The sequence below is a fragment of the Stomoxys calcitrans genome, chromosome 4 (assembly GCF_963082655.1).
Source record: "Stomoxys calcitrans chromosome 4, idStoCalc2.1, whole genome shotgun sequence".
Classification (NCBI taxonomy): Eukaryota; Metazoa; Arthropoda; class Insecta; order Diptera; family Muscidae; genus Stomoxys; species Stomoxys calcitrans.
The window spans coordinates 185,711,611-185,736,095 of NC_081555.1; the positions used below are offsets into that span (position 1 = coordinate 185,711,611).

At 37.6% G+C, this 24,485-nt stretch overlaps 1 protein-coding gene and 1 long non-coding RNA gene across 3 annotated transcripts; both read right to left on the bottom strand.

The window, feature by feature from the left end:
- Positions 1-248: 248 nt before the first annotated feature.
- LOC106091340 (uncharacterized) lies at positions 249-807 on the bottom strand. The gene is made up of 3 exons (XR_001221988.2): positions 685-807; positions 452-608; positions 249-401 (listed from the first exon to the last, which is right to left on the bottom strand). It is a non-coding gene; the product is annotated as an uncharacterized LOC106091340 (long non-coding RNA).
- An 11,284-nt stretch (positions 808-12,091) lies between these two features.
- On the bottom strand, positions 12,092-21,232 carry LOC131996783 (uncharacterized). 2 transcript variants are annotated; one of them, XM_059366701.1, is made up of 3 exons: positions 20,971-21,232; positions 20,724-20,825; positions 12,092-13,284 (listed from the first exon to the last, which is right to left on the bottom strand). In XM_059366701.1, exons 2-3 carry the CDS (start codon positions 20,738-20,740, stop codon positions 12,471-12,473), a joined length of 831 nt encoding a protein of 276 aa, XP_059222684.1. In that variant the 5' UTR covers positions 20,741-20,825; positions 20,971-21,232; the 3' UTR covers positions 12,092-12,470. The 2 variants fall into 2 exon arrangements, with proteins under 2 accessions (XP_059222684.1, XP_059222685.1); XM_059366702.1 differs by having other exon boundaries at positions 20,724-20,838.
- Between the last annotated feature and the right edge of the window lie 3,253 nt (positions 21,233-24,485).

Consider the following 24,485-nt stretch of genomic DNA (forward strand, 5'->3'; position numbering starts at 1 on the left):
ATAAGATTCGGTCCGGCGAAACTTAGCACGCAGTCCAAAACGGACTTCAGTTTAACTATCCTGAGTTCGAATTATGAGCGTGTGCAAAAAATCAAAAAGAAAATCGGTAGGTAAAATAGAAAGTAGGTAGGAGTAGATTATTACCTACCCGCCTTCCACCTGTCCTACGAATGTGTTGAATACTGCATGAACGGGGATTTCTAATAGCAAGTTTAGAAATAAGAATATATACTGACAAATAGATAATATTATTATCCATACTTCGGTATGTTTAGAGGTATGTCTTTATTTTAGCACTTCAGTATTTGTACGAAGAATAAATTATTTATCATCCAGTATGTTTGCTCCGAAGCACTTTCCTCCAATGACATGCCCATGTTTAAGTTATATTAAGGATATGCCTGGAAGTAATTGTTTATTGAATTTTGTTTCGGTTTACCCACTGACTTACCCGGTAGTGTGGCTTTTTGTTGGGTTTTGAGCTATATCAATTGCGATTTGGATACAGCTCCCATATACGGTAGTCCTTCGATTTGACATCTTGAACCCGTAGAAGCCGAAATTGTTGTCCGATTTGGCTAAGATTTGAGACCTTGAGCCCCTGGAAGCTGCAAATGTAATTAGATTTGGCTGAAATCTTGTACTAAGTGTTCGTGGTGAGTATAGTCTAAGTCGGTCTATAACCTGATATAGCTCCCATATAAACTGATCTCCCGATTTAATATCTTCAGCCTCTGGAAGCCACAATTATCATCGGATTGGATGAAATTTTGGACGTAGTGCTGTTATGACTTCAAAAACTTCGGTTTTGCAAACTTTTCTATAGAAAAAAATAGTTTTTCCAAATTTTACAATGAAATAAACATTTGACATTTTTGTAGCAATCTAGAAAAAATTAAGGAACTATATTTTTAGGTACAAATTGGCACAAAATTTTTGTATATGGCTATACTCAGACACAATTAACGCAATCAAAAAAAAAAAAAATATTAAAAAAGTTGTTGGTTGGAAAGGTTCAGAAAACTGGGTGTATCCTTTATACGCAAAACAGAAATGTCCCAAGGCACCCAAATATGCAGATGTGGGAATGCTTTGCTATTTGTGTCATAATACTGTTAAGACACTGAACATTGGGACCTTCTGTAGCCACCACTTCATAGTACATCCTGATCCATAGAAGTATTGTCGTTTTTTTATCCCTAATAATTTTCCATGATCCCTAATAATTTTCTTAACTTTTGGGGAGACTGCAGAAAAATTACATCAAATTAATATTGATTTTAGCCATGTTAATACGAATACCAATCAAAATTTTGAATCATTCAATAAGAAAGCACCCAATATAATACATACATATTACGAGTTTCATTACAATTTTTAAATTTTCCTACGGGCCAATGTGAATTTTATCTAAACTTATTGTAGTTTGAGCGTCCAAATACTTAAATTGTTGTACTATTTCTCTCTGTGTTAGAGTACGAAATGCCCTAGCGGATATTACCACTGAGCTTAGAATGTTCCATGTGACAGCGTTAAACGAAATTTCTCCCCAAAAGTGCAATATGCAACAAACAGGAGTAGTGTCCTAGTTGACCCACTTGGACTGTGCATTGCTTGTTGTTGTTGTTGATTGTGCTTGTTTACAAAGTCGACATGCCGAAGTCCACAAATGAAAACCATGTAGGCTCCACTGACCATGCATTTCTGAAACCGTCATCAACTACGTCCAGGGGACGCGGACGAACTTGGAATTTGTTACGTTTTCGTGTACACAACGCCATGCAGGAAGGGACGGCGAAGGGGATACGGATACAGGATATACAGGATATCATGCTAAATAAACTTTGTTCACTCATACCAACGCACACGGGCAGAACATATCCAGGCTGCGGCACAATGCACATGAACAAATTAAAAACTGTGCCCAGATAACCAACATTTGCCAGCAGTTTTGAAACAACACTAAATACACTCTCTTCACATTTACACACACACACAAACACATTCGCACACTACCATATACTAGAATCAAACAATGTTTAGAAGCTTCTAGCTGGAGTGAGAACTGGCAAAAGTGTCCCAGTCACTGTTAATGTTTGTCACCATTAATTAAATGCAACGTTAACTGCTGCAGATTGCGGTGGCTACAATGCCTTCCTCTAATGGCCGTAATCCAAGAACACCATCTGGAATGTTTAACTTTAATACGAGCGTAAATGTTGATATAAATTTGCCATGGAAACTGTGAGTGTGGCCACTGATTATTCATTGCCTCAAACAATCCACATGTGACTAATGCAAAATCAACACTTGATAGTGCGACTGCTAGTAAATCTCGAAATATCCAGCCGACCCAATTCTCTTTTATGAAAAACGCAAAAAAGGGAGAGCTGCATTTGATACCTTCAAGGGTCCTGAATATTACAACAAATCGTCCGCCTCTTTCTTTTGCTAATTTAGGAAACACCCCAAGGTGTAGCAATGAACCATAATGATTGATAGGGGTGGAACAAGTGAAAAGTTTAATTTGATATTTGGCTGGCAAATAAAGTACACCGGCGGAGGATTCAGAACTAATTTAGTACAACGCATTTATCCATTCACGAAAGAAAAAAAAAACAGCAGCAACTTGGAGGTTTACGCAGACCCAACAGTGAGTGTGACTTATGAAGCCACTTCTTGGAACGCAAATGTCGCACAGTGGTTTACATTATAATGTGGCGAAAACAAGTTACACAAGTTCATTAGCCATAAACGAACTTTTCGCCAAGTAAACTTCTTTTATTGAAGAATGTGGGACTTTGTTTGCGGTAAAATGGGAAGAATTTGTGACTAAAACAAAGGATGGATGTTTCTTTATGGCGCAAAGTTTTGGCAAACAATCGGTTTGTTGTGACGTTTTTTGAACGTGGAATTGTAAATACAATCATTTTTTCAAGTAAAGTAAAATTTTATAAATTGTCACTTATCCACTTTATATCCCCCAAAAGAATCATCTTTACGTGTAAAAAATTGTCTTTTGTTGTAAACAAAGCACTTTCCGCTTAAAAGAAGTTTTGAATTTTCGCTTAAACGAGCCATCCTTTACCACAGACGAAGTACATAAAAGTTTAACCATGACTGAAGTGACCATAACATCAAAATGTGGCAAACCTCATGACCAACGTTCAACGATAGAGGAAAATGTTGCATAATTATTATAAAGCAGTTATAAAGTTATTTAAAACGTTTTATTTTTTTACAAGTAAATGGTGGGCGGTTTTGACTATGTAAGGTACAACACCTAGACACAAAAAAATAAAACATTAGACAAACGTTGGACATACAAACATGATTTATTCAGGAAATCCAGTTTCTATTGTAGTTCAATAATATTTCTATCCACTGTTGAACTTTAGTCGTGAGTTTGTCATCTTTTGATGTTAAAGTCACTTCGCTTGTGGTAAAAGTTTTTGGAATTTCGTCTGTGGTAAAGGATGGATATATTACGCCAAAATTAAAAAATGCTTTTGAGCCAAAAATATTTTGTTTACGGCAAAAAAAGCTTTGTTATGCGAAATTTTGATTCGTTTGATCTTTTAATCTCATGTGTGCCACTACTGAAGTACCGAATTTTGACTAGTATTGGACTAGTCCCGATTTGGACTAGTATTGCAATCGTTGCAAACGTTGTAATATGTTAACCAAAACCTCAAGAAATTAGGCATCTGATTCTATTATGAGACGCTTTACTGATGATTTGCATCGAAATCGGTTCAGATTTACACTCACATGTACGCAAATCGCCTGGTTGTCACTTCTAGAGCCACTGATTATCTCGAAATTTGGAACATAATATTCTCAAATCACTATTGAATATTCTAGAGGATTGAATATTCTACAGCTTTGAAATATATGCATAGTTTGAATAACACTTATATAGTCGTTGCAAATTTGCACCGATATGGCCATTATATAACATAATTAAAGGCAGTGATGGAACAATCGGAACCCAATTGAATAGAAATTCTTGCAAATTTGAGGCAATTTCGTGAAGGTGGATACACAAGTGACCAAATTATGGCGAGTTTTGTCCACAAGGGAGCCATATATTGGGTTGCCTAAAAAGTAATTGCGGATTTTTTAAAAGAAAGTAAATGCATTTTTAATAAAACTTAGAATGAACTTTAATCAAATATATTATTGCCATTTTGTTCGATAACTTTTTGCCATCTTCCTGGCAAATTTAGTATTCCACGTTCAGAGAAATTCTGGCCTTTATCTGCAAAAAACTGAACCAAGTGCGATTTTATAGCCTCATCATTGCCGAAAGTTTTACCATTTAAGGAGTTCTGCAAAGATCGAAATAAATAGTAGTCTGATGGTGCAAGGTCAGGGCTATATGTTGGATGCATCAAAAGTTCCCAGCCAAGCTCACTCAGTTTTTGGCGAGTGACCAAAGATGTGTGCGGTCTAGCGTTGTCCTGGAGGAATATGACACCTTTACGATTGACCAATTCTGGTCGCTTCTCCTTGATGGCTGTATTCAATTTGTTCAATTGTTGACAGTAAACATCCGAATTCCTTGGAAGCAGCTCAAAATATACCACACCCCTCCAATCCCACCAAACAGACAGCATAACCTTCTTTTGGTGGATATCAGCCTTTGAAGTGGTTTGAGCTGGTTCACCATGCTTGGACCATGATCGTTTTTGACTAACGTTGTTGTAAACAATCCATTTTTCATCTCCAGCTATGATTCGTTTTAAAAACGGATCGAATTCATTGCGTTTAAGGTGCATAAGGTGCACAAGCGTTGATTCGGTTTGTTAAATGAATTTCTTTCAATACATGTGGTACTCATATTAAAATTGACGCCAAACAAACAAACGTAAACAAATTTTCGCGCACTTTTTTCTAAAGCAAGCTAAAAGTAACAGCTGATAACTGATAGAAGAAAGAATGCAATTACAGAGTCACAAGCCGTTGAAAAAATTTGTCAACGCCGACTATATTACTACTATATTACCGACAATTACTTTTTGGGCAACCCAATATATACCTGTACTGAATTTAGTTGAAAATCAGAATAATCTGGAAGGAACATTGCAAATTTCTGAGAAGATCGTTTTAAAAATGTGCTTTTTAGCACTCCGTAAGTTAAAAAGGGCGACAAGTTTAAACGGGAGCCAACCTAATGAGAGAATGACAGAAATTTTAAACTATGGATCAATGAAATCCACTTAGGCTCAAGAATTGGTGGCAATCTGGAATCTGACTCCGACATCTTTTTGTCGAAAGGCGAAAATCTCAGGTAGGACCACAACTCTTTGGTCCAAATTTCGAGGATCTCCGCAAATATATTCGGTTTTAATGGGTGCAATATCTAAACCAGTAGATCGAACTATGGCAACATTATCCATTCGCTTAAACAAACATACATGTTCGGTTGGGCCGAAGCTTGAGAACCCAAAACTTGAGACTCTACTAAAAATGTACACAAAATGAACTTGGTTGAAGGGCATAGTTTTATTCTACGTACCAAATTTCTACCAAACCTCGCAAACATTTAAGCTTCTTGCGGTTTAAGCGTTCAAGAGATTTGTTTGTATTGAGCTACATCAGGATATTCACCAAATTAGACCACACTTTCCATGGAGGCCTCCGTAGCGCAGAGGTTAGCATATCCGCCTAGGTTCGAATCCTGGCGACAACACCAGAAGAAAAAAAATTCAGCGGTGGTTATCCCCTCCAAGTGTTGGCGACATTTGTGAGGTACTATCCCATGTTAAAACTTCTCTCCAAAGAGGTGTCGCACTGTGGCATGTCGTTCAGACTCGGCTTTAAAATGAAGGCCCCTTAACATTGAGTTTAAAATTTGAATCGGACAGCATTCAGTGATATGTGATAAGTTTGATCCAGCTCCCTAGTGGAAGGTTCATGGGCAAATTTGCATTTGCAGAACACACTTACCATGCATTATGGAAGTCGTTGCCGGGTAACAATGGCTGCCAGGGGGTCCAGATGTCAAATCGAGAGATCGGTTTATATGGGAGCTATATCAGGTTACAGACCGATTTGAACGTACTTCGCACGGTTATTGGAAGTCGTAACAAAATACCATGTGGAACATTTCAGCCAAATCAGATAACTATGGCTGCTTTCTGGGGCAGATCTCAAATCGGGAGGTCTTTTATATTGGAGCGTTAAATTTGAACCGATATGATTCATTTGCTATCTCCAACGACCTACAGACAGCCAGGCGAACGGACGGTCATGGCTAGATCGACTTAGAATATTAAGACAATCGATTTAGATCACTATTTCGAGGTGTTATAAACGGAATGGCGTGATTACTTCACCCCCCATATGTACTAATAAAGTTTCATCGATGTTGGTCTTAAACGCTGCTTTTGTGGGCTAAAGAGGTTAAATCGAGAGATTGGTCTCAATGAAAGCTATATAGAAATATGGCCCGATTTAGGCAGTCCGAGAACTTAGCTAGTTTATGAGAAAACAATCAGCCTTATTGTGAATTACAATTCCCAGGGAATTTTTTCTCTACTCCCTTTTCCTCTATTCTGAAAAACAATTCCCTGTGAGTTCTTTCCCCACTGCCTTTTTCCTTATTCTAAGCTGAAGCAAAACAGCAATTTTCAAAATTTTCTCTCCCAAATATTTACTCTCCCCATTCATTCGGAATAGGAGAACTAAATTCGAGGGTGGAATTAATTCACTGGGAGTTTATTCCCAGGGAGTTTTCAGAACTGGGCTGTGTTAATTATGCCATCATCTCATTTTCTTAAAGCTTAATGTGGTAATAACTGGCCTTAGGCCACACAGACGGATACATGCATAATGTAAACACGTCATTGAATTTTACGTCGGACTAGTATATGCATAGATATTCTGCAGGGCCAGAAAGATTAATTCGATCTGTTATAAACGGAATGACGGGAGTAAATAGACAAAAGCAATGCTACACTGATAAAATCATTTTACAACAACAACAATTTCATAGTAAATGTGTGACTCTAACATATTAAGTATGAAGTTTGGCCCCGCGAAATTGCAACACGAACCTCAAATGAAATTGTGCCCTAAACAAGTATATGGGGAACAACAAAAAAACTTTCGGGGCTTATTTTCGTCATTTTGGGGCCATTTTTCATGCGGCCATAGGGGACAATGTAGTCTATGTTCAAGTAAATTCAAACTTTTCGTTTAAATTGGGTGGTTGAAGTATAATTTTATTTTACATTGGGGCCTTATTTCACTATTTTCGGGCTCAAATGTATTCAATTGACTACGAACACAACATATGGGGGCACATTTTCTGTTTTTAGTTGTGACGATTTAACCAAAAATTTAGTTTTAGGTATTTGATATGCAGAATATTTTAAGATTTACATTTATATGACAAAAAAATAAGCCACTTTGCAAATAATATCTTATTTGCAAAGTGTTCATAGGAACATGAAGGAAAATTGATTTTTTTTTTTTAAATTACGCGGTGTTTTTATATATTTTTTGGCAGCGGCGCTTTATTTATTTGCATTATGTAATTCGAAGCCACATGACGTCGATTTGCACATTGAACTACTCTCGTGTGTGAAAAATATTTTTCCTTAATTTAAAAATAAAATATAAATTAAAAGGAAGTAAATAAAAATCAATACACTGAAGGATCCCAACAACAGATTTGTAAAAGAATCATTGAGAAACTACTCAGTTAGTTAAAGTCAGTAACAAAAAACGTTTTCTCTCTGACCCATTCATAAAGTTAAAGAAATTTTCAAAAAATCGCGTGTTTTTTGAAAATAGTTATTACTTGCGCTGGATTCTGGCGAATCGAAACAAATCGAAATATATTCTCAGATTTTTGAAAATATTTTTTTATCCTTCGTTTTCTGGCATGCCAAAAAAAATTATAAATTTTTTTAAGACAAAATTTTAATTTCGAGCTTGAAGTAAAACAAAAATTACATGAAAACATCGAGTATTAATACTCAACATTTTATTATAAATAAATTTTATAATATATTTTTTTTTAAAACTTTTTTTCTTATTTTGTCCGAAGTCTATGTCGATGTGATTTTATCCACTCCCGCTCTAGAAAATACGCTAAACCTCCACTCTTGCCTTAAAAATTGACTAGTTTGTATGTTTACTATTGAAAAAGTTAGCTGCCTTCACTTAATACATCTTTCTTTTAATATTCTTCTACAAATTCAGATTTATTTCAATTTCGTTATATCACCTATGCACAGAAAAAATTAACTCTTAGAAAAAAAAAAACTACCAAATTTGTGTGTGAGACTTTAAATTATTTGTTGAAGTATCTAAGTCACTCTCTACAAAAGACTCGACTGACAAAACTATTGAAATTTTGTGGACTTTAAACAAATTCTTTATTTGAGGTATCAGTCCATAACCTGATATAGTTGCAATATAAAGCGATCCCCTGTTTCGACCTCTAGAGGGCGCAATTGTTATCCGATTTAGCTGAAAGTTTGCACAAGAGGTTTAGTATGGTATAAATTTGTCTATAACCTGATATAGCCGCCATATAAACCGATCTCCACACATTTCAGCCAAAACGGTCGCTATTTCCATTTCAATGTTGGCTCTGGGCTCTCCCAACGTTGTCGGCGTTGGCTGGTGATATATCAAAAAAAATAGTCTAGAGGTATCATATTGCACGAACGATGACATGTGGTACCATCCCGTTGAAACTACATGTCGTGCAGGTCCATATCTTCCAATTCAGGCCAAAATTAATCAGTGAGAATGGTGCGGTAGCGTTGTCCATACACGGTAACTTGACGATTGGTGTCGTTGATGAAGAAGTTGGCCCGATGACGTCGCCGACATGCAAACGTCAAGCATATGTGGATTTTTACCTTATCAATAACGCACATTTTGCATATTGGCGAACCCATTAAGACCAAAATTAGCTTTGTCACTGGGGATTAATTTTGCTCTTAGCGGTCGCTGACTTCGAATTTCGATAGTAAATTTGAATGATTTGCAGACGTTGTTCGTTCATTTACTTTACCCTTAATGGGACATTTTTTCTGTGTTCTGATTTTGTGCCGATTTTGAAACCATCTTTAGCTGAACTGGGTATTTTGGCGATTTCTTAAAAAAAATCTGTAAAAATTTATTTTTGGTTTTTTAAAGGCACTTTTATCTGAAAAATTCAGAATTATAAAGATATCTCTATTCGTGTTTGTTAAGAATTTTTTCAAAAAGTATTTTCATTTTCAGAAAAATTAATTTTTTGGCCTATTTTTGGAATGAATGTGAGAGCCATGAATGTGTAAAATGAATTATGTGTAAAATTGATAATGTGTAAAACAAAAAATAAGGGAAAACTGCAATTTCCCGATACCGATTGAAAGAATTTAAAAAAAGAGATTTCTTAACAATTCATTTTGGAATTTGCAGATAAATGTGTTGTTTAAAAAGAAAACCAGAAATAATTACGGCCTAATTTTCTTTACAAAAATCCTTAAAATACACATTTCAGCAAAAGATGATTTCAGATCTGGCCCATACTCAGATGTTGAGAGGTCCATGCAATTCACTGCAACGGCAAAATGGGTAGTAAAAGCGCAATTCAATCGAGACATTTAATTCGGGAGATCGTCTTATCCAAACTGAGCACGCTTGTTCATTGAAATCGGGGCACAAATATGACTTTATGAACCCAAGATTTCTTATCGGGAGATCGGTATAAAGGGTGCTATATCAAGATATAGGCCATCTTTGAACGTAAGGCTATAGAGTGATTTCAACAATCAGACTGACGGGCATGTCTACATCCTTCATGAATAACGACGCTCCAGTACTTTGTAGCGTTGAAAATGTATAATATGATGTGTTACAAATGGAATGGCAAAGTGGACAACTTTTAGGTGGTGGGTATAGAACATTTAGCAGGTTTTGGTAGGATGTTTCTTAAATTTTGGAAATAATTTTCTTGAGTGGCAACACTGCTGAAGAGCCTAAATAGGAATATCTGTCCATATGGTAGCTACATTCAAATTTGATTCGATATGCCCAGTTCAAGAAATTTAACTGCGTATTAAAGATATACGTATCTGTGCAAAATTTCAGCTCAATATCTCAATTTGTTGAAGACTGTAGCGTGATTACAACAGACGGGCATCGTAAAATCGTCTTAGAATTTTACAACGGTCGAAAATGCATTTCAAACGGAATGACTCAATGAATATACCCCCTATCCAGCAAAAAATATAGCAAAATATAAATGGAATATTATGCTTCAAAGTCGTTTGGCATTAAACACTTGCCATTAAACTACTGTGCACTGAACATTGTCGATGTGGGGGTTACGTTTAGTGAGCAAAAGATAACCTTCTTCGATATTAACAGCCAGTAATTTATAACAACGGCAGCAGCAGTCATGAAGGTATTCGAACACCAGTGCCATCAGTATGTGTTTATTTATTCGCAGGCATTTCGCCCACTTGCATTGGGAGATTTCCATCTTAACGTCTTCTTAGAGGTCTAGATGTTCACCCTGCCAATGTCCCCAGCCTCCTCACCCACTTAATTCGATATGTACGGATAGAAGAATATCCTTGCACTTACACATACACTCACACACACACACACAGTCGCATACAGTGCTACGTATTGTTCATATAAGCGGCATCATGAAAAATGACAATAATTTCGATCAGGCATCAAATTGTCTGCTAAATTACCAACAAAATGTGAAACAATTTTACGCTTCTTGTGCCGTTTGACATTTTTGTCTTTCCACTTCAACACATTTTATTGCCACACAAGCCGGTGTTTTATGGAGATAGTGGGTGGGGATGGCTGCAAAGGGGTCTTTGTAGTAAGTTTTGGTGTTGCTGCCATAGCTCGACATCAGCAAATGCCAACTTCTTTTCGGAACTTTTGCGTAGAAGTGTAGAGAACAGAAAAATCGAAATAATCAAATTCCTTCGTACATACCCTCATCTCCGCCACCATCACCTTCCTCGTTCAACTGATGCTGATGGATGCTGCTACAAACGCTGTCAACGAGAACGCGTAATAGCGTTAACATCAGCTACCAACTGTCAAATGAAAGTCACTCACTCCCTGGGGTGATTCTTCCTTCTCTATGCCAAGGCTATGAAATTCATATAGCAAATCGCACAGAATAGAATCGAAAATAGTTGACAAAAATTAATTATAGCTCGTGGTAATTGCGCAGTATATCGCCCCCACATTACGAGCTCTGCTAAGACAAATCGGTCAACAAAGTCTCAATGGAAAATTTACAAAATTTATATTCCGAACAGTTTCATTGTGCATATGTACGTCAATTAAATTTATTCCAATCTAAACTATTTAAAACGATACCACATTTCATTAAAGTGAATACAAGTAGAAGCATATGTGTCATTGTTGAAATTAAAACATTGGGATTTTTATACCAACCACCTCATTCCGATTGCACCATTTCGATAACTAAATTTTTACACCCTCTATCATAGGATGGATGGTATATAGTTATACTCGATTTAAGTCGTGCTTGGTTCGAAATAAAACGCAAGAAAAATAATTCGTTTGACATAAAGGAATTTTCGCCAACTAAACTTATTTTCTTTTAAACGTTGGACTTTGTTCACGATAAAAGTACATGTGCTTTGCGATAAATTCTTGCAAAATTTGTGACAAATATAATTTTTTTTTTTACCCTGACAATACTTTCCATTCTTGATATACAGAACATGTTATTAGGGGCTGCAACTAGTTTTTCTTTATTTATTAATTGCTTTAACATTAAACGTTTAAAATCGATTGTGTGTATTGATAGGGACGTCAATTTAACGTTGTAACATAATTCAAACTCAAATGTTTACGATTTGTAAGCAGATCTCAGTGGTTATAGATAATTCTTTCAAAATACATTTGATTTCTTTTCGATATTATGATACACAATTATATTAAAAGCCTTCCATTCTCGTACATCCCATTATGGCTGTACAATTGTGAGGTTTTCTGCAATAGTGGACTGTATTTTAGTGTGAAACTCACAATTGTAAACCCATGCAAATAGAACAAAAAAAAATAGAAAAAGCCAGAGTTAGGTTTATGCAATTCAAAGTTTATTTTTTGGTCTCCGTAAAGAGCTTCGTTCTTACCGTAGAGTAAGCTGGTTTCTTTTTAAGTGAAGAGACAAAGTATTTCATACATAGCAAAAGGGCTAATTCAGCGCAAGGTGAATTGGAATATTATTTCAAGATGGAAACTATTGGGCAATTTGAGCGAAAGCTCTAGCCTTTGGTGAGGTTGATTGTGCCAAGGGTTTCCATTGATGCAAACTAGCTAATATTTTAACCGTTAAATTCAATTTAAAAATCCACATTCATTATAAGAGTAATTCATTATTAACTTATTATTAAACTTAACCTACTTTGTTGAACACAGTTCAACATGGCGCCACCTCTTGCCGCAGTGCAAAATTAGAGAGTACAAGCTCCTGAAACCACCCAACCGAAAATGGTGCTTTGTAATACTGGCATATTCTTTGAAGTCTGTATAAGACCAGCCCGTAGAACGGAGGCCACCAAGTCGCTACCAATAATTATTTCGACATCCTTGGGATTATAAAAGTGAGGATCGGCTAAGTCGATTATGTGGCCATATATGCTTTGGAATTTTTTATCGGATGATGTTGGTGGCATAGTAATTGATAGGTGGTTTTTAACTAAACCGCGCACCTGCAATTTGGTCGTATGGTCGTGGTATGACAGAAGATACACAATACAGAACTCTTTATCGTCGGCTATAGTTGTTGGAAGACTTAAACGATGTACAAGCGACTTTGCAATGAGTGTTTGTACTTGACCGGAGCTTATCAATAATCTTGCCTTTTGGGGTCCCTCTGTTGTAATAATTTTGGCCAAAGCGGTTGGCATAAAAACATTGGTAGGTAATTTTTTGCCTAGTCTTTCTTGGACTGGTTTTCTAGTCCCCTGTTCCTTTTTCGACATGGAGTTCTTACATTGTGTGACCGGGTTGGACAGATTTTTACTTCGGTTTTCCTCTGACTGTTGTTGTATTTTGTCGGTATGAAGCTTAGTGTGGTGCGCTTTGTTACATACTTCACATTTATTACGAGAGCGACACCATTCCCGAGTATGTGATAGGCAAAGGCAATTAAAACAATAGCCACGGCTTTTGACAGCTTCCCATCGTGCTGCTACTGACATTCGATTAAAATCAGGACACAATCTCAGATGATGTTGACTTGAACATACTCGACATTTGGCTTGGCTGTTGAGGAAATTAGGGTTAAGTTTGAAAAGAAAAGAGACAATACGGCTTTATAAATCAGGCAACTGGCAAAATACAAAGCTTGGTTAATGGTCGAGTGACGAGTCCATTTTGAGTCCGGATTTCTGCTACTCGAACCCTGGAATCAGAACCCATAAAAACTCTTTCAACCCTTCCTAGTCGCCATTCTGTTGGCGGCAAAAGATCATCTTTCACTACGACGAAATCGTCCTTCTTCAAATTAGCCTGAGCTGTTTTCCACTTATACCGCCTTTGCATATCCGAGATGTACTCGTTTTTCCATCGTTTAGCAAAATGGATCTGTAAGATCTTTAATTTTTGCCAACGGTTGATGAGCGACAAATTGTCTGAATAACATTCCGGAACAGCAACTAATGGTGCTCCTTTTAATAAATGCCCAGGCGTCAGCGGAATGAGCTCAGAGGGATCTTCGCTTATTGGAGAAAGTGGCCGGGAGTTAAGGACACTTTCAATGCGTACCAGTAGGGTCGTAAATTCCTCAAACGTAAATTTGATATTTCCAGCAGTCTTCCTCATATGAGATTTCATACTCTTTACTCCGGCTTCCCACAACCCCCCCATGTGGGGTGCGTGGGGCGGAATAAAATTCCAAGTGAACCCATGTAAGCCAAATTTATTCACAATATGTTCTTCGGACTTCTGAAGAAACTGGCGATACTCTCTTTGTAGCGCCCGGCTGGCCCCAACGAAATTGGTTCCGTTGTCCGAAAATACTTTAGCAGGTAGTCCTCTCCGTCCAACAAACCTGTCAAAGGTTGCAAGGAAGGCCTCTGATGTCAGTTCCGAACATGATTCTAAATGAATAGCGCGTGTTGAAAAACAAACGAATATGGCGGCGTATCCTTTCTGTATCTTTGAATTTCTCAATCGAGATGTTTTGACATCAAACGGCCCAGCAAAGTCAATACCCGTATAGGTAAAAGGTAAAGAAAACGTGCAACGCTCAGGGGGTAAGGCGGCCATGATTTGATTATGAATCCTATGTTTGTAAATCGTACAAATCTTGCAATTTCTAACGCACTGTTTGACAGAATTTTTTAACCGTATAACGTAAAATTCTTGTCGAATTGCTCGAAGCATCAGGTTATTTTCCGCATGAAGTAAAACCCTATGGGTAAATTCTATAAAGAGTTTGCAAAGTCTAGCCCTTTCCGGCATTATAATGGGATGCCTTTCATTGAAGCTTAAGTTGGAATCAGATAAACGGCCGTTAACTCTCAAAAGTCCTTCTTCGTCACGAAACGGATTTAGTGTCAGCAGCCTACTTTTTTGACTGATAGGTAAGTTATTCTCTAGGGCCCTATATTCAGAAGGGAAATACGCAATCTGTGCCAATTTTACCAATCGGTACTTCACAAACAATAATTCAGCAGCGGTGATGTAGTCCTTCCGGTTTTCCAACAATGGTTTGCGCTGGCATCTCTGTGCAAACCGAAATACGTAACAATAGACGCGCAATGCCCTATTGTAAGAAGAGAACCTTTCCAAAATGTCCTCTTGGTCGCTCTGTATGGTAAATGCCTTAGTTTTCCTTTCGCAATTAACTTCAGCTAATGTTGGCTGTTCTGGCCACTCCGTTGGTTCTTTCAGCAACCAATCAGGTCCGTTCCACCAGAGTCGTCTGTTTCTCAACTCCACGGCCGTACATCCTCGAGACCCAATATCCGCTGGGTTGTCACCACTTGGAACATGCATCCAACTAGCATTTCCAACATTGTCCAAGATCCTTGAAATCCTATTTGCGACATAGGTATTCCATTCGAAGGGGGGTTTTCTTAACCACGACAACGTAATGGTCGAATCTGACCACAAAAAAATATGGCAGTCTTTAAATTTTAAATTCTCGCCAATAGACTTTATAAGCCTTGCCAACAAAACAGCACCGCATAGTTCAAGCCTCGGTAGGCTAATTGTCTTCAAAGGCGCCACCTTGCTCTTGGCCACCAAGAGGAATGAAGAGTTTCCATTGTCCCCATTCGACGTCTTTATGTAAACACAGGCGCAATATGCCTTCTCAGAAGCATCGCAAAAACCGTGTAGTTCAACATTCTCATTCTGAGTGCAATGTACCCATCTAGGGATTCTGAAATCGGCGATATCACAAAAATTCTGAACGAATGATGCCCATCTCTCCAACGAATGCGGCCTGACTTCCTCGTCCCAGCTGGTACCATCAATCCATAACTGTTGTAATAGCATCTTGGCAACAATAATGATTGGTGATAACCATCCAGCTGGGTCAAACAATTTCGCCACCAAAGACAGAATTGTTCGCTTTGTGATATTCCGCGGAGGCAGATCAATAGCGCAAACGCTATAGAAAAAGTCGTCAGTCATAGCGTTCCATCGTATTCCCAAAATTTTCGTCTCACTACTATCTTCAAACATCAAAAAATCTTCGTCAAAAAGATCGTCTTTTGGAATTCCTTCTAGCAACTTCGTATTATTTGCCATAATCTTTTTGAGCGGAAATCCCGCTGACTCCAGTACATATTTCAGCTCGAAGAGCGCTGTCCTTGCTTCCTCCAAACTATGCCCACCAGACAGTATGTCATCAACATATGTCTGATCTTTAAGGATAGCTGCGGCCACAGGATAACTTTGAATGTTGTCCTCACTTAGCTGCAGCAGTGTCCGTATCGCCAAATATGGAGCGCAATTAACTCCAAATGTGACCGTCTTCAAAGCATAATCTTTAACTGTATCAGAAACAGACTCCCGGAATAAAATCCTCTGATATTGATGGTCCCTTTCATCGACAAGTATTTGCCGATACATTTTCTGGATATCTCCTCCAAACACAAATCTAAATAACCGCCATCGTAAAATGACGTTCATAAGATCATTTTGTAGTGCCGGACCCGTATAAAGTACATCATTCAAGGAAAAACCACTAGTAGTCTTCTTCGAAGCATTGAAGACTACTCGAATTTTTGTAGATCTACTTTCCTGTCGTATAACGGCATGATGTGGGAGGTAGAACGAAAAATACCGCGCACCATCGGTAATCTCACTAGAATCCGTCAAGGTCATGTGATCGAGCTGTAAATACTCGTTAAGTACGGCAGAATATTCGTGACCAAGATTGGATGAATTCCGCAAGGATTTCTCCATTCGGAAGTATTGGCCCAAGGCCGTCCTACGGGAACTACCCAAGTGAACATCCCTTGGAAATCCAGGTTTAAATGGCAACCGAACCACATACCGTCCATCATCACGACGTATTGTCGTTTCTCGAAAATACTTCTCGCACCATAGTTCCGAATCAGATTTCTGAATTTTTTCAGGAATCTCTTCCGTCTCCCAGAACTTTCTCACCGCCTCGTCCAAAGACACATCTGAAGTCCACGTCGCAAATGAAGTCACAATTCTCTCCTCTGGAGGACCACTCACAAACCATCCGAATTCAGAGTCTTGTGCCATGAGTCCACCCGAGATATTCCGGCGAATACCTGGTTTCAATATCTGTGGCAGAATATCACTGCCAATCAGTAGGTCTATTTGGGCCGGCTTATAAAAATAAGGATCCGCTAACTCCAAAGATTCCAGATCACTCCAATCAGTGATCCTAGTATGTTCGGTTGGCATAAAATGATTCAGACTCCTAATCACAACAGCCGTGGCCGGTAATGAGAAGTCGGATCTACGAGACCTGAGATTTATCCGACATACTCGTGAAGAGTTCTCAAGGGGTGTACCGCCAAGGCCGGATATCCTTGTAATTGATCTCATCGTAGGGATTGAAAATCTCTCAACGACCCCACTCGCCAAGAATGTCTCCTGAGAGCCTTGGTCAATAAAAGCACGTACCGTAAACCGGTGGCCCAAGTGGTCGATATCCACTAATGCAGTAGGAAGTACAGTACGATGCCCCGACTGAGACAAATTAACCTGCACGTCATTATCGAGACCCGAATGAGACATTATCTCGGCCGGAGGTCCGTCCTGATTAGAATCAAGATGAAATGACTGGGATTGAACCTGAGAACTCATAGAACGGGTTTGATACCGTCGAGAATTTTGAGTCGATTCAGCATGCAAAAAGGTGTGGTGTGTCGCCTGACAAACCTGACATCGGCTACTACTACGACAGCTGTTCACACTGTGTCCATGTGTCAAGCAATTAAAACACACCTGGTTCTGCTCAGCATATTTCCTCCGCTCGGAAACTGTCATAGCCTGGAATTGAGGACACTTTCTGAGTCTATGCTCCTCACCACAGATTCTACATTGGCGATATGTACCGTCAGAACTGACATGATGATTTTGGGACCGTTGCACCCCCGCGTTCGAGTTCGACCCAGGTCTGCGAATATCGGATATAGACTCCAATAAGTCCAGTCTCTTCGATATAAATTCATTCAATCGGTTCCATGAAGGCATCTCCTTATGGTCATCAATGGAATTTTCCCATGCCGTCAGTGTCTCCTCCGGCAGCTTCGAAGACACCCAATATACCAAAATAGGATCCCATGCCAAAACAGAAATGTTATATGTCCTCAAAATCGAAATCGAGTTATTCATAGTGTATTGCAAATTCCGTAAGGATTTGCTTTTCTCAGAAACTACATTCTCCAGGGCAAAAATCTTCCTCAATTGGTTATTAATGAGAATTCGTCTATTCTCATATCTCTGTACCAACGCATTCCATGCCAATCTATAATTGTCGTCCGAAAGGGCGAATTGTTTCACTATTTGGCCGGCCTCTCCGCGTGTCTTAGCTCTAAGGTGAAACAATTTCTGAGCGGCAGATAGCTTTGGGTGCTTATCGTAAATAGCCGAGAACATATCGCGAAAACTTGGCCATTTTTCATATCCCCCAGAAAAGATCTCCGTATCACACGGTGGAAGCTTCAACGAAAATGATGTGTCAAGTGGAGATGCCCCAGCAGTCTCCGAACCGATAGGCACCTTGGTCGCCTTTTGTCTTTCAATCTGAAGCAAATCCAATATCTGTGCCTTACATCCCTTGTAGGTTTTACATGATACAGAAAATTTTGAATGAGTCGATTGCCTCATCTCTTTTGTATACGCCGGGTCATCTGACGTCATCTCAGACTCATATATCTGCACCAATTGACGCCATCGACGTTCTAAATCATCCAACTCTACTTCCAAACTAGAGGTCGTATGATCTTGAATTGGTATGTCAGCGAATGCCGCGCAAAATGTGACCACTTGGTCCGAAAAGAAAACGAATCTTTGTGAATTCATCTCTTAAGTATCTTGTCTCCCTTTACCCACAATAACAGAAATATCAACCGTATAGTTGATCAAATTATCAAATAAGGGATTTTATCTAAAAATACTGCGTAAACAGTATTTGTGTCAGGCCAGTATCCCTCTTATTATCCAATACAATATCCACCTTAAATCAGCTATATCCGTTTCAAAATTATGTCGCCTAATACAATCAAAGCCGACTGGGTATAAAAGTATCTAAGCGTAGTGCTATCCTAGAAAAATTCTAGCCCGAGTCAGGAAAGGGGTATTCAATGCAGTTTGAACTGGCGAAATAAAGAAATGAGCTAAAAAATCATTTCTCTTAATATAAGGTCATAAAATCAAACAAAATTATAAAAAAAAATTTCCACCAAATATCCGACAAGGCACTGAAATGGTTTCTATATCAAGAAAAATAAATCGTTTTACCTTTTACTTTCGCAGCAGGTAAAATCAGAGTATCTATTCCTCAAAACCTAATTCCAAACAACTTCTGAAAGAAAGATACCAAACAATTTCTCTTCCTTTAAAAAGCTCTTACTCGGCTTTCTCAGCGAATAAATCTAATATAACCGTCAAGTTTTGATCACAGCAGGTGTAAAATTAGCTTCCAATCTACGTTCCTGAAAGCAGTTTCTTCTCGACAGACTAATAGGCGTACGAATTCGCATAGAAATGCATTTCTATCATTTGGCCTCAAACCAAATATAGGTATTTAATTTAAACCTAGAATAGGTTTATTAGTAAAATAGAACAATCTATTTAAGCATTCCACTGTTCGCATATCTAACATTGAACATAGCTGTCGCTGTTTCTTCTACCGGGTAGCACGCTCCGAATGTGTTTTCAAATCCAATCTTCTATGGTAATGCCACATAAGAAACCAATATTTCACGTATAATTCAATGCACTCATCTCGAGACACTAGGTATTTAAGAAATTCATCAGGCCTTCCTTCTAAGTCAAGAAAATCTCTTCCACTTTCGTCTCTCAAAGGTCAAGGAAACATCAATCCTCTTCCTCTATTTAATACCAATCTTCTAGATATACTCTGGTTCATAAATTCGCATAAGATGGAAAACCAACATATAACTTTGATAAAATTACGTATAAAATAACTTGTTCATTTATAATTCCAGATCCAAATATTTATTTACAGTTAAAATTCATAATTCTTGCAAAATATTTAGTACTTCAAAGTTCTGACCCACCTTATGGTACGGAGCCAAATCTCTTTCGCTGGCTTGGTATACCTAATTTTCGTGGACAGAAAATTGTTGACACTTCCTCCTCATGAATTCGATGGGCAAAGCAAGCTGCCAAACTGTATGCATCAATCCTCTCGCTCTCCTATGTATATGCACTTGTTCATTCAATCGCCACTAGTTACACTCATTAGTGTAGTCTTCACTATCATTCACTTTCAAATTAATTCTCCCTCTCTAAGCTGTTGCGACATATAGTCTTAAAATTTTGTCTCATTCCACTTAATTAATAAATTAAAACTCCACAAATCAATTTTGGCATACTTGTCATTCACACGTGAAACGATGGGTGCAGTGGAGACCATAACCGTCAAACCAAGCTGTCAACTGACATTTACTTCATAAACGCCCCCAAAGGTCTTCGCTCAACTGCGAAAGAATAGAAGGAGGAAGTAATAGATAAAGCGCAAAAACAAAATAACTATGCATAGATGGAATAACAATTTAAACTCAGTCACAACAAAAAACCGGTTACGTTATCTGAACCAGAGTAACAGTGTCGATGAAAATAAGAGACGACAGTAAGATCTCTTGCCAACAGTGACTCCTACATCAAGCAATCAGTCAACCTCTTAAAGAGCAAACCAGACGGACATGCACTAATTACCAAGAGAAAATGTAAGAGCTTCCGCACGAGGGCATTTAAAAAAAAATGTTGCTAAACATTCAGATATGATGCGCCAAATTCTAAATTACGCTGATTACGCTCTTTAGGTTCGTATCTCTTTCCTTAGCAAGGCTATGATGTAACATTCGTAGAAATGCACATGGATATGTAATCCAGATTTTTTTTTAATTTTCTCGTTTCGTAAAAAACAATTAAATGAGCGTTCAAGGGGTTACCATAACACTTATATTTTGCCGAGTTTGCCAAACCGTACTATTCTTTTTCATCCAAACTTAACGTACCTGTGTTTTTGGCTCATCTCCAAATATAAGTAACTTCTATTTATTAGCTGTCAATTTCCTCGTAAAAGGCTCGAAAAGGACCATGTACAATTGTGAGGTTTTCTGCAATAGTGGACTGTATTTTAGTGTGAAACTCACAATTGTAAACCCATGCAAATAGAACAAAAAAAAAAATAGAAAAAGCCAGAGTTAGGTTTATGCAATTCAAAGTTTATTTTTTGGTCTCCGTAAAGAGCTTCGTTCTTACCGTAGAGTAAGCTGGTTTCTTTTTAAGTGAAGAGACAAAGTATTTCATACATAGCAAAAGGGCTAATTCAGCGCAAGGTGAATTGGAATATTATTTCAAGATGGAAACTATTGGGCAATTTGAGCGAAAGCTCTAGCCTTTGGTGAGGTTGATTGTGCCAAGGGTTTCCATTGATGCAAACTAGCTAATATTTTAACCGTTAAATTCAATTTAAAAATCCACATTCATTATAAGAGTAATTCATTATTAACTTATTATTAAACTTAACCTACTTTGTTGAACACAGTTCAACAATGGCTTTGTATTATGACCCACTGTATTCGTTATGCTATAAATAAAACAAAAATTATTGTTGTTGTTTTCGCACATTTAAATACCTACTTTGTGATGGATATTTCTTAATCGCGTAAATGTTACCAAATAATGTGTCTTAGAAATTTTTGTTGTGTTTCCTTGTATCGGACAGCCATTTGTGTGTTGCTCTAATGATTTTTTTCATTGGACACATCACCATTTTTGTACCGACACCTAAAATTTAAACTTTCCGAGTATACCATCCGCACTCGTCCGAGCTGCTCAATATACTGAGTGAGTGCTGTTTGCTCAGTCAAAACATAAATTGAAAAGATGTTGTATGTGAGAATGACAACAAGACGACAACAATTGCAATTAATATTAGTTTTTTGTGTACGTACAGTCATTTTTGCCAACCACTGGTGTATATGCTTAAATACTCACCCTTTCTCTTAAATAGGAGAGACACAAGCGAATAATTATTGGTCCGGTACACGAATAATCGTTTGCGACTATCGAAACTCTTTTGCAATTAAAGAGTTTTTTGTTCTACAACAAAAGGAAGGTCTTTTACTGTAGACGGAGGGTTTACAATAAACAAAGTCAGTTACGTTCAATAATACTACCTTTATAGCTAACGTCTGATATGTTGAAGTGCAAGGTTACACTATTAAAATAAAAGGAAAACTTCGTCACAAAAGAATTTTTTTTTGTCGTAAAAATTTCCCTTACTAATCTATTTCCCTAATAATAATCTAGTCATACTGTGCCGAAATAATGATCTGCGACCCCACAAAGTATATATATTCCTACTCGTCTTGACATTCTAAACCGACCTAGACACGTTCGTCCGTCCGTCTGTGGAAATCACTATAGCGGTCGAACGCGTAAGACAAATCGCTTGAAATATTTACAGATACTTCTTAATTGTTGTCCAGTACTCACACAGAGCGGTAAAATTTTAAGAGTTTGGTAAATGAGAACTGTAAACTTTTATTAAAATGGGAACTAGTTTGTCGCTTGGACTTGGGAATTTGATATGAAGTTTAGATTTTGCTTGCTTAGAGTTATGCTTGCTTATACAAATGGTTTCAACTTAAGTAATTTTTAAACGCTCCAGCATGAAACGGGTTACCCGAATACTGGTTCATCCATACACTCAACGATCTTTAATAGCAGAGATAAGCACTCAACCGGAATTTGTTATTCAAAACAGCAAAAATGTTTGCTAAAACTGCTGTATCGCCAAACATGGGGCTGCTGTATTAGCAAACGTTTCGGTCAGCTAAATCAGCAACCAAAACAGCTGATTTTTGTTGCTAATTTTGCTGTTACTTGGTTTGATTACTTAAGGCTTGTTTTGAAATTTTGTTGGAACAGATAATTTTAATTTGTGGAATATTACTGTAAAGAAGCTACCTTACCCATTAATTGCTATACATTTCAAATTGTGGCTGAGCTCGCTCGTATTTTTTTAAATGGTTCTACTAATATGTACATGACTGACATGGCCTTTTTGTTTCTAAATTTAAAGAACAAATTATGGAAATATACATTCAGTGCTGATTATAAACATCCACTGAGATACACATTTATATTTGTCTTTAATTTTTTCTTTTAACATTCTTTTCATAACTAAGGAGCAGTGATTTTCAGCAAACAACAGACTTTTCAGCAGTCAGCCTGCTGCTCTGAAATTGCAGAACTGCTGCTGTAATAGCTGGAAAATTAACTACTAACAACTAGCAGACAATATTTGCTACTTTCGGCATATATTTTTCTATGAGTGTGATTTTAGTAAATATTTGATCTGTTATAAATTGAAATATTTAAAAATTATCAAATTGTTAGAAATTAAATTAAATCTTAAACTGTTTACCTCTAATAACAAAATATGGCATACAACATACCAAATTTTTGAAGAATGTTTTGAAATTTTAGGCCGATTTAAACTTTGAACTGTCTGGAAACAGCAGAAAATTACTGCTGTCCTATTCTCAGCAGACTTTCTACTCTTTCAGCAAACGTATTTGCTGTTTTACTAACAGTTTTTCTGAGCTTGTAACTCACAATAAAGTATTGTGAGTTTCGTATATTACTTCTTGGGTCCTCTGAAGATGCAATTTTGTCTGATTTAACGAAAATTGTGCACAAAGACTTTTGTCATGACTTCAAAGCTATGAAAATCGATATTCGGAGTTAACTTGTCAAAAACCAGGGGAGTGCAATTCTTATCTGATGTGAATACATTTTTAGTTCCACCTTATAAACGAATGTAGTCAAAAGAACATAACAAATGCTTATTGGAAAGTGTATAAGTGTCAATCAATTTTGAACCAGGAAATGGTATTAAATGCGCACGCTATCCGTCCAAATGATATGGTTATCAGTTTTCAAAAAAATTTTTAATCGACTCTGCGAGGATATCTATGCCGAATATGTGAGATAGAATCCCTGTGGTCCGCTTAGCTACTCCCGTTTTGTATACCCTTTTTAGTGTAGGACTTCTAAAAACCTAGGTAGTCAATCAGTTTATAAGACTATGAAGTCTTGTAATACAAATACTAAATTTCCCACGAACATTTCTTTAAAGAACAGCGGATTCTTCTCTCATATCAATGAGTGCACGATTTTGAAAAAAAATCTTCTGGTCTTCCAGGATTCAGCTTTAACTCAATTCGTTTGAGCACTCAAATAAACGAATAAAAAACAAGTAAAAGCGTACTAAGTTCCGCCGGGGCGAATCTTATTTACCCTCCACCTTAGATCGCATTTGTCGAGTTCTTTTTCCGACAAGAGTAATTAATCGGATTTGGCTGAAGTTTTGTTATCACTACAATATGCATGCCAAGAATTGTCCAAATCAGTTGATAAACTGATATAGCTCTAATGTAAGCCGATGCCCCGATTTGACTTGAAGGGGCAACTATAATCCCATTTGGCTGAAGTTTTGCAATTCGAGTTTTGCTATGAATTTCCGAATGCTGAATCTTCGTTGGCGGTAACATAGTGCATGTAGTGCATGAAATCTATCCTGTAGAAAGTCTGGTATCACTGACAAGCATCCTTATGCCATGAACACACACTATGAAAGTATGCCTAGAAGACCTCCACGCAACACACATTCCGAAGACGATCTGGAGAATCAATGGAGTTGGAACGCCCCGCACCGCTTAAAAAAGCCCGAACATGTCAAATAAATTTTTATGCAAAGAACCTCC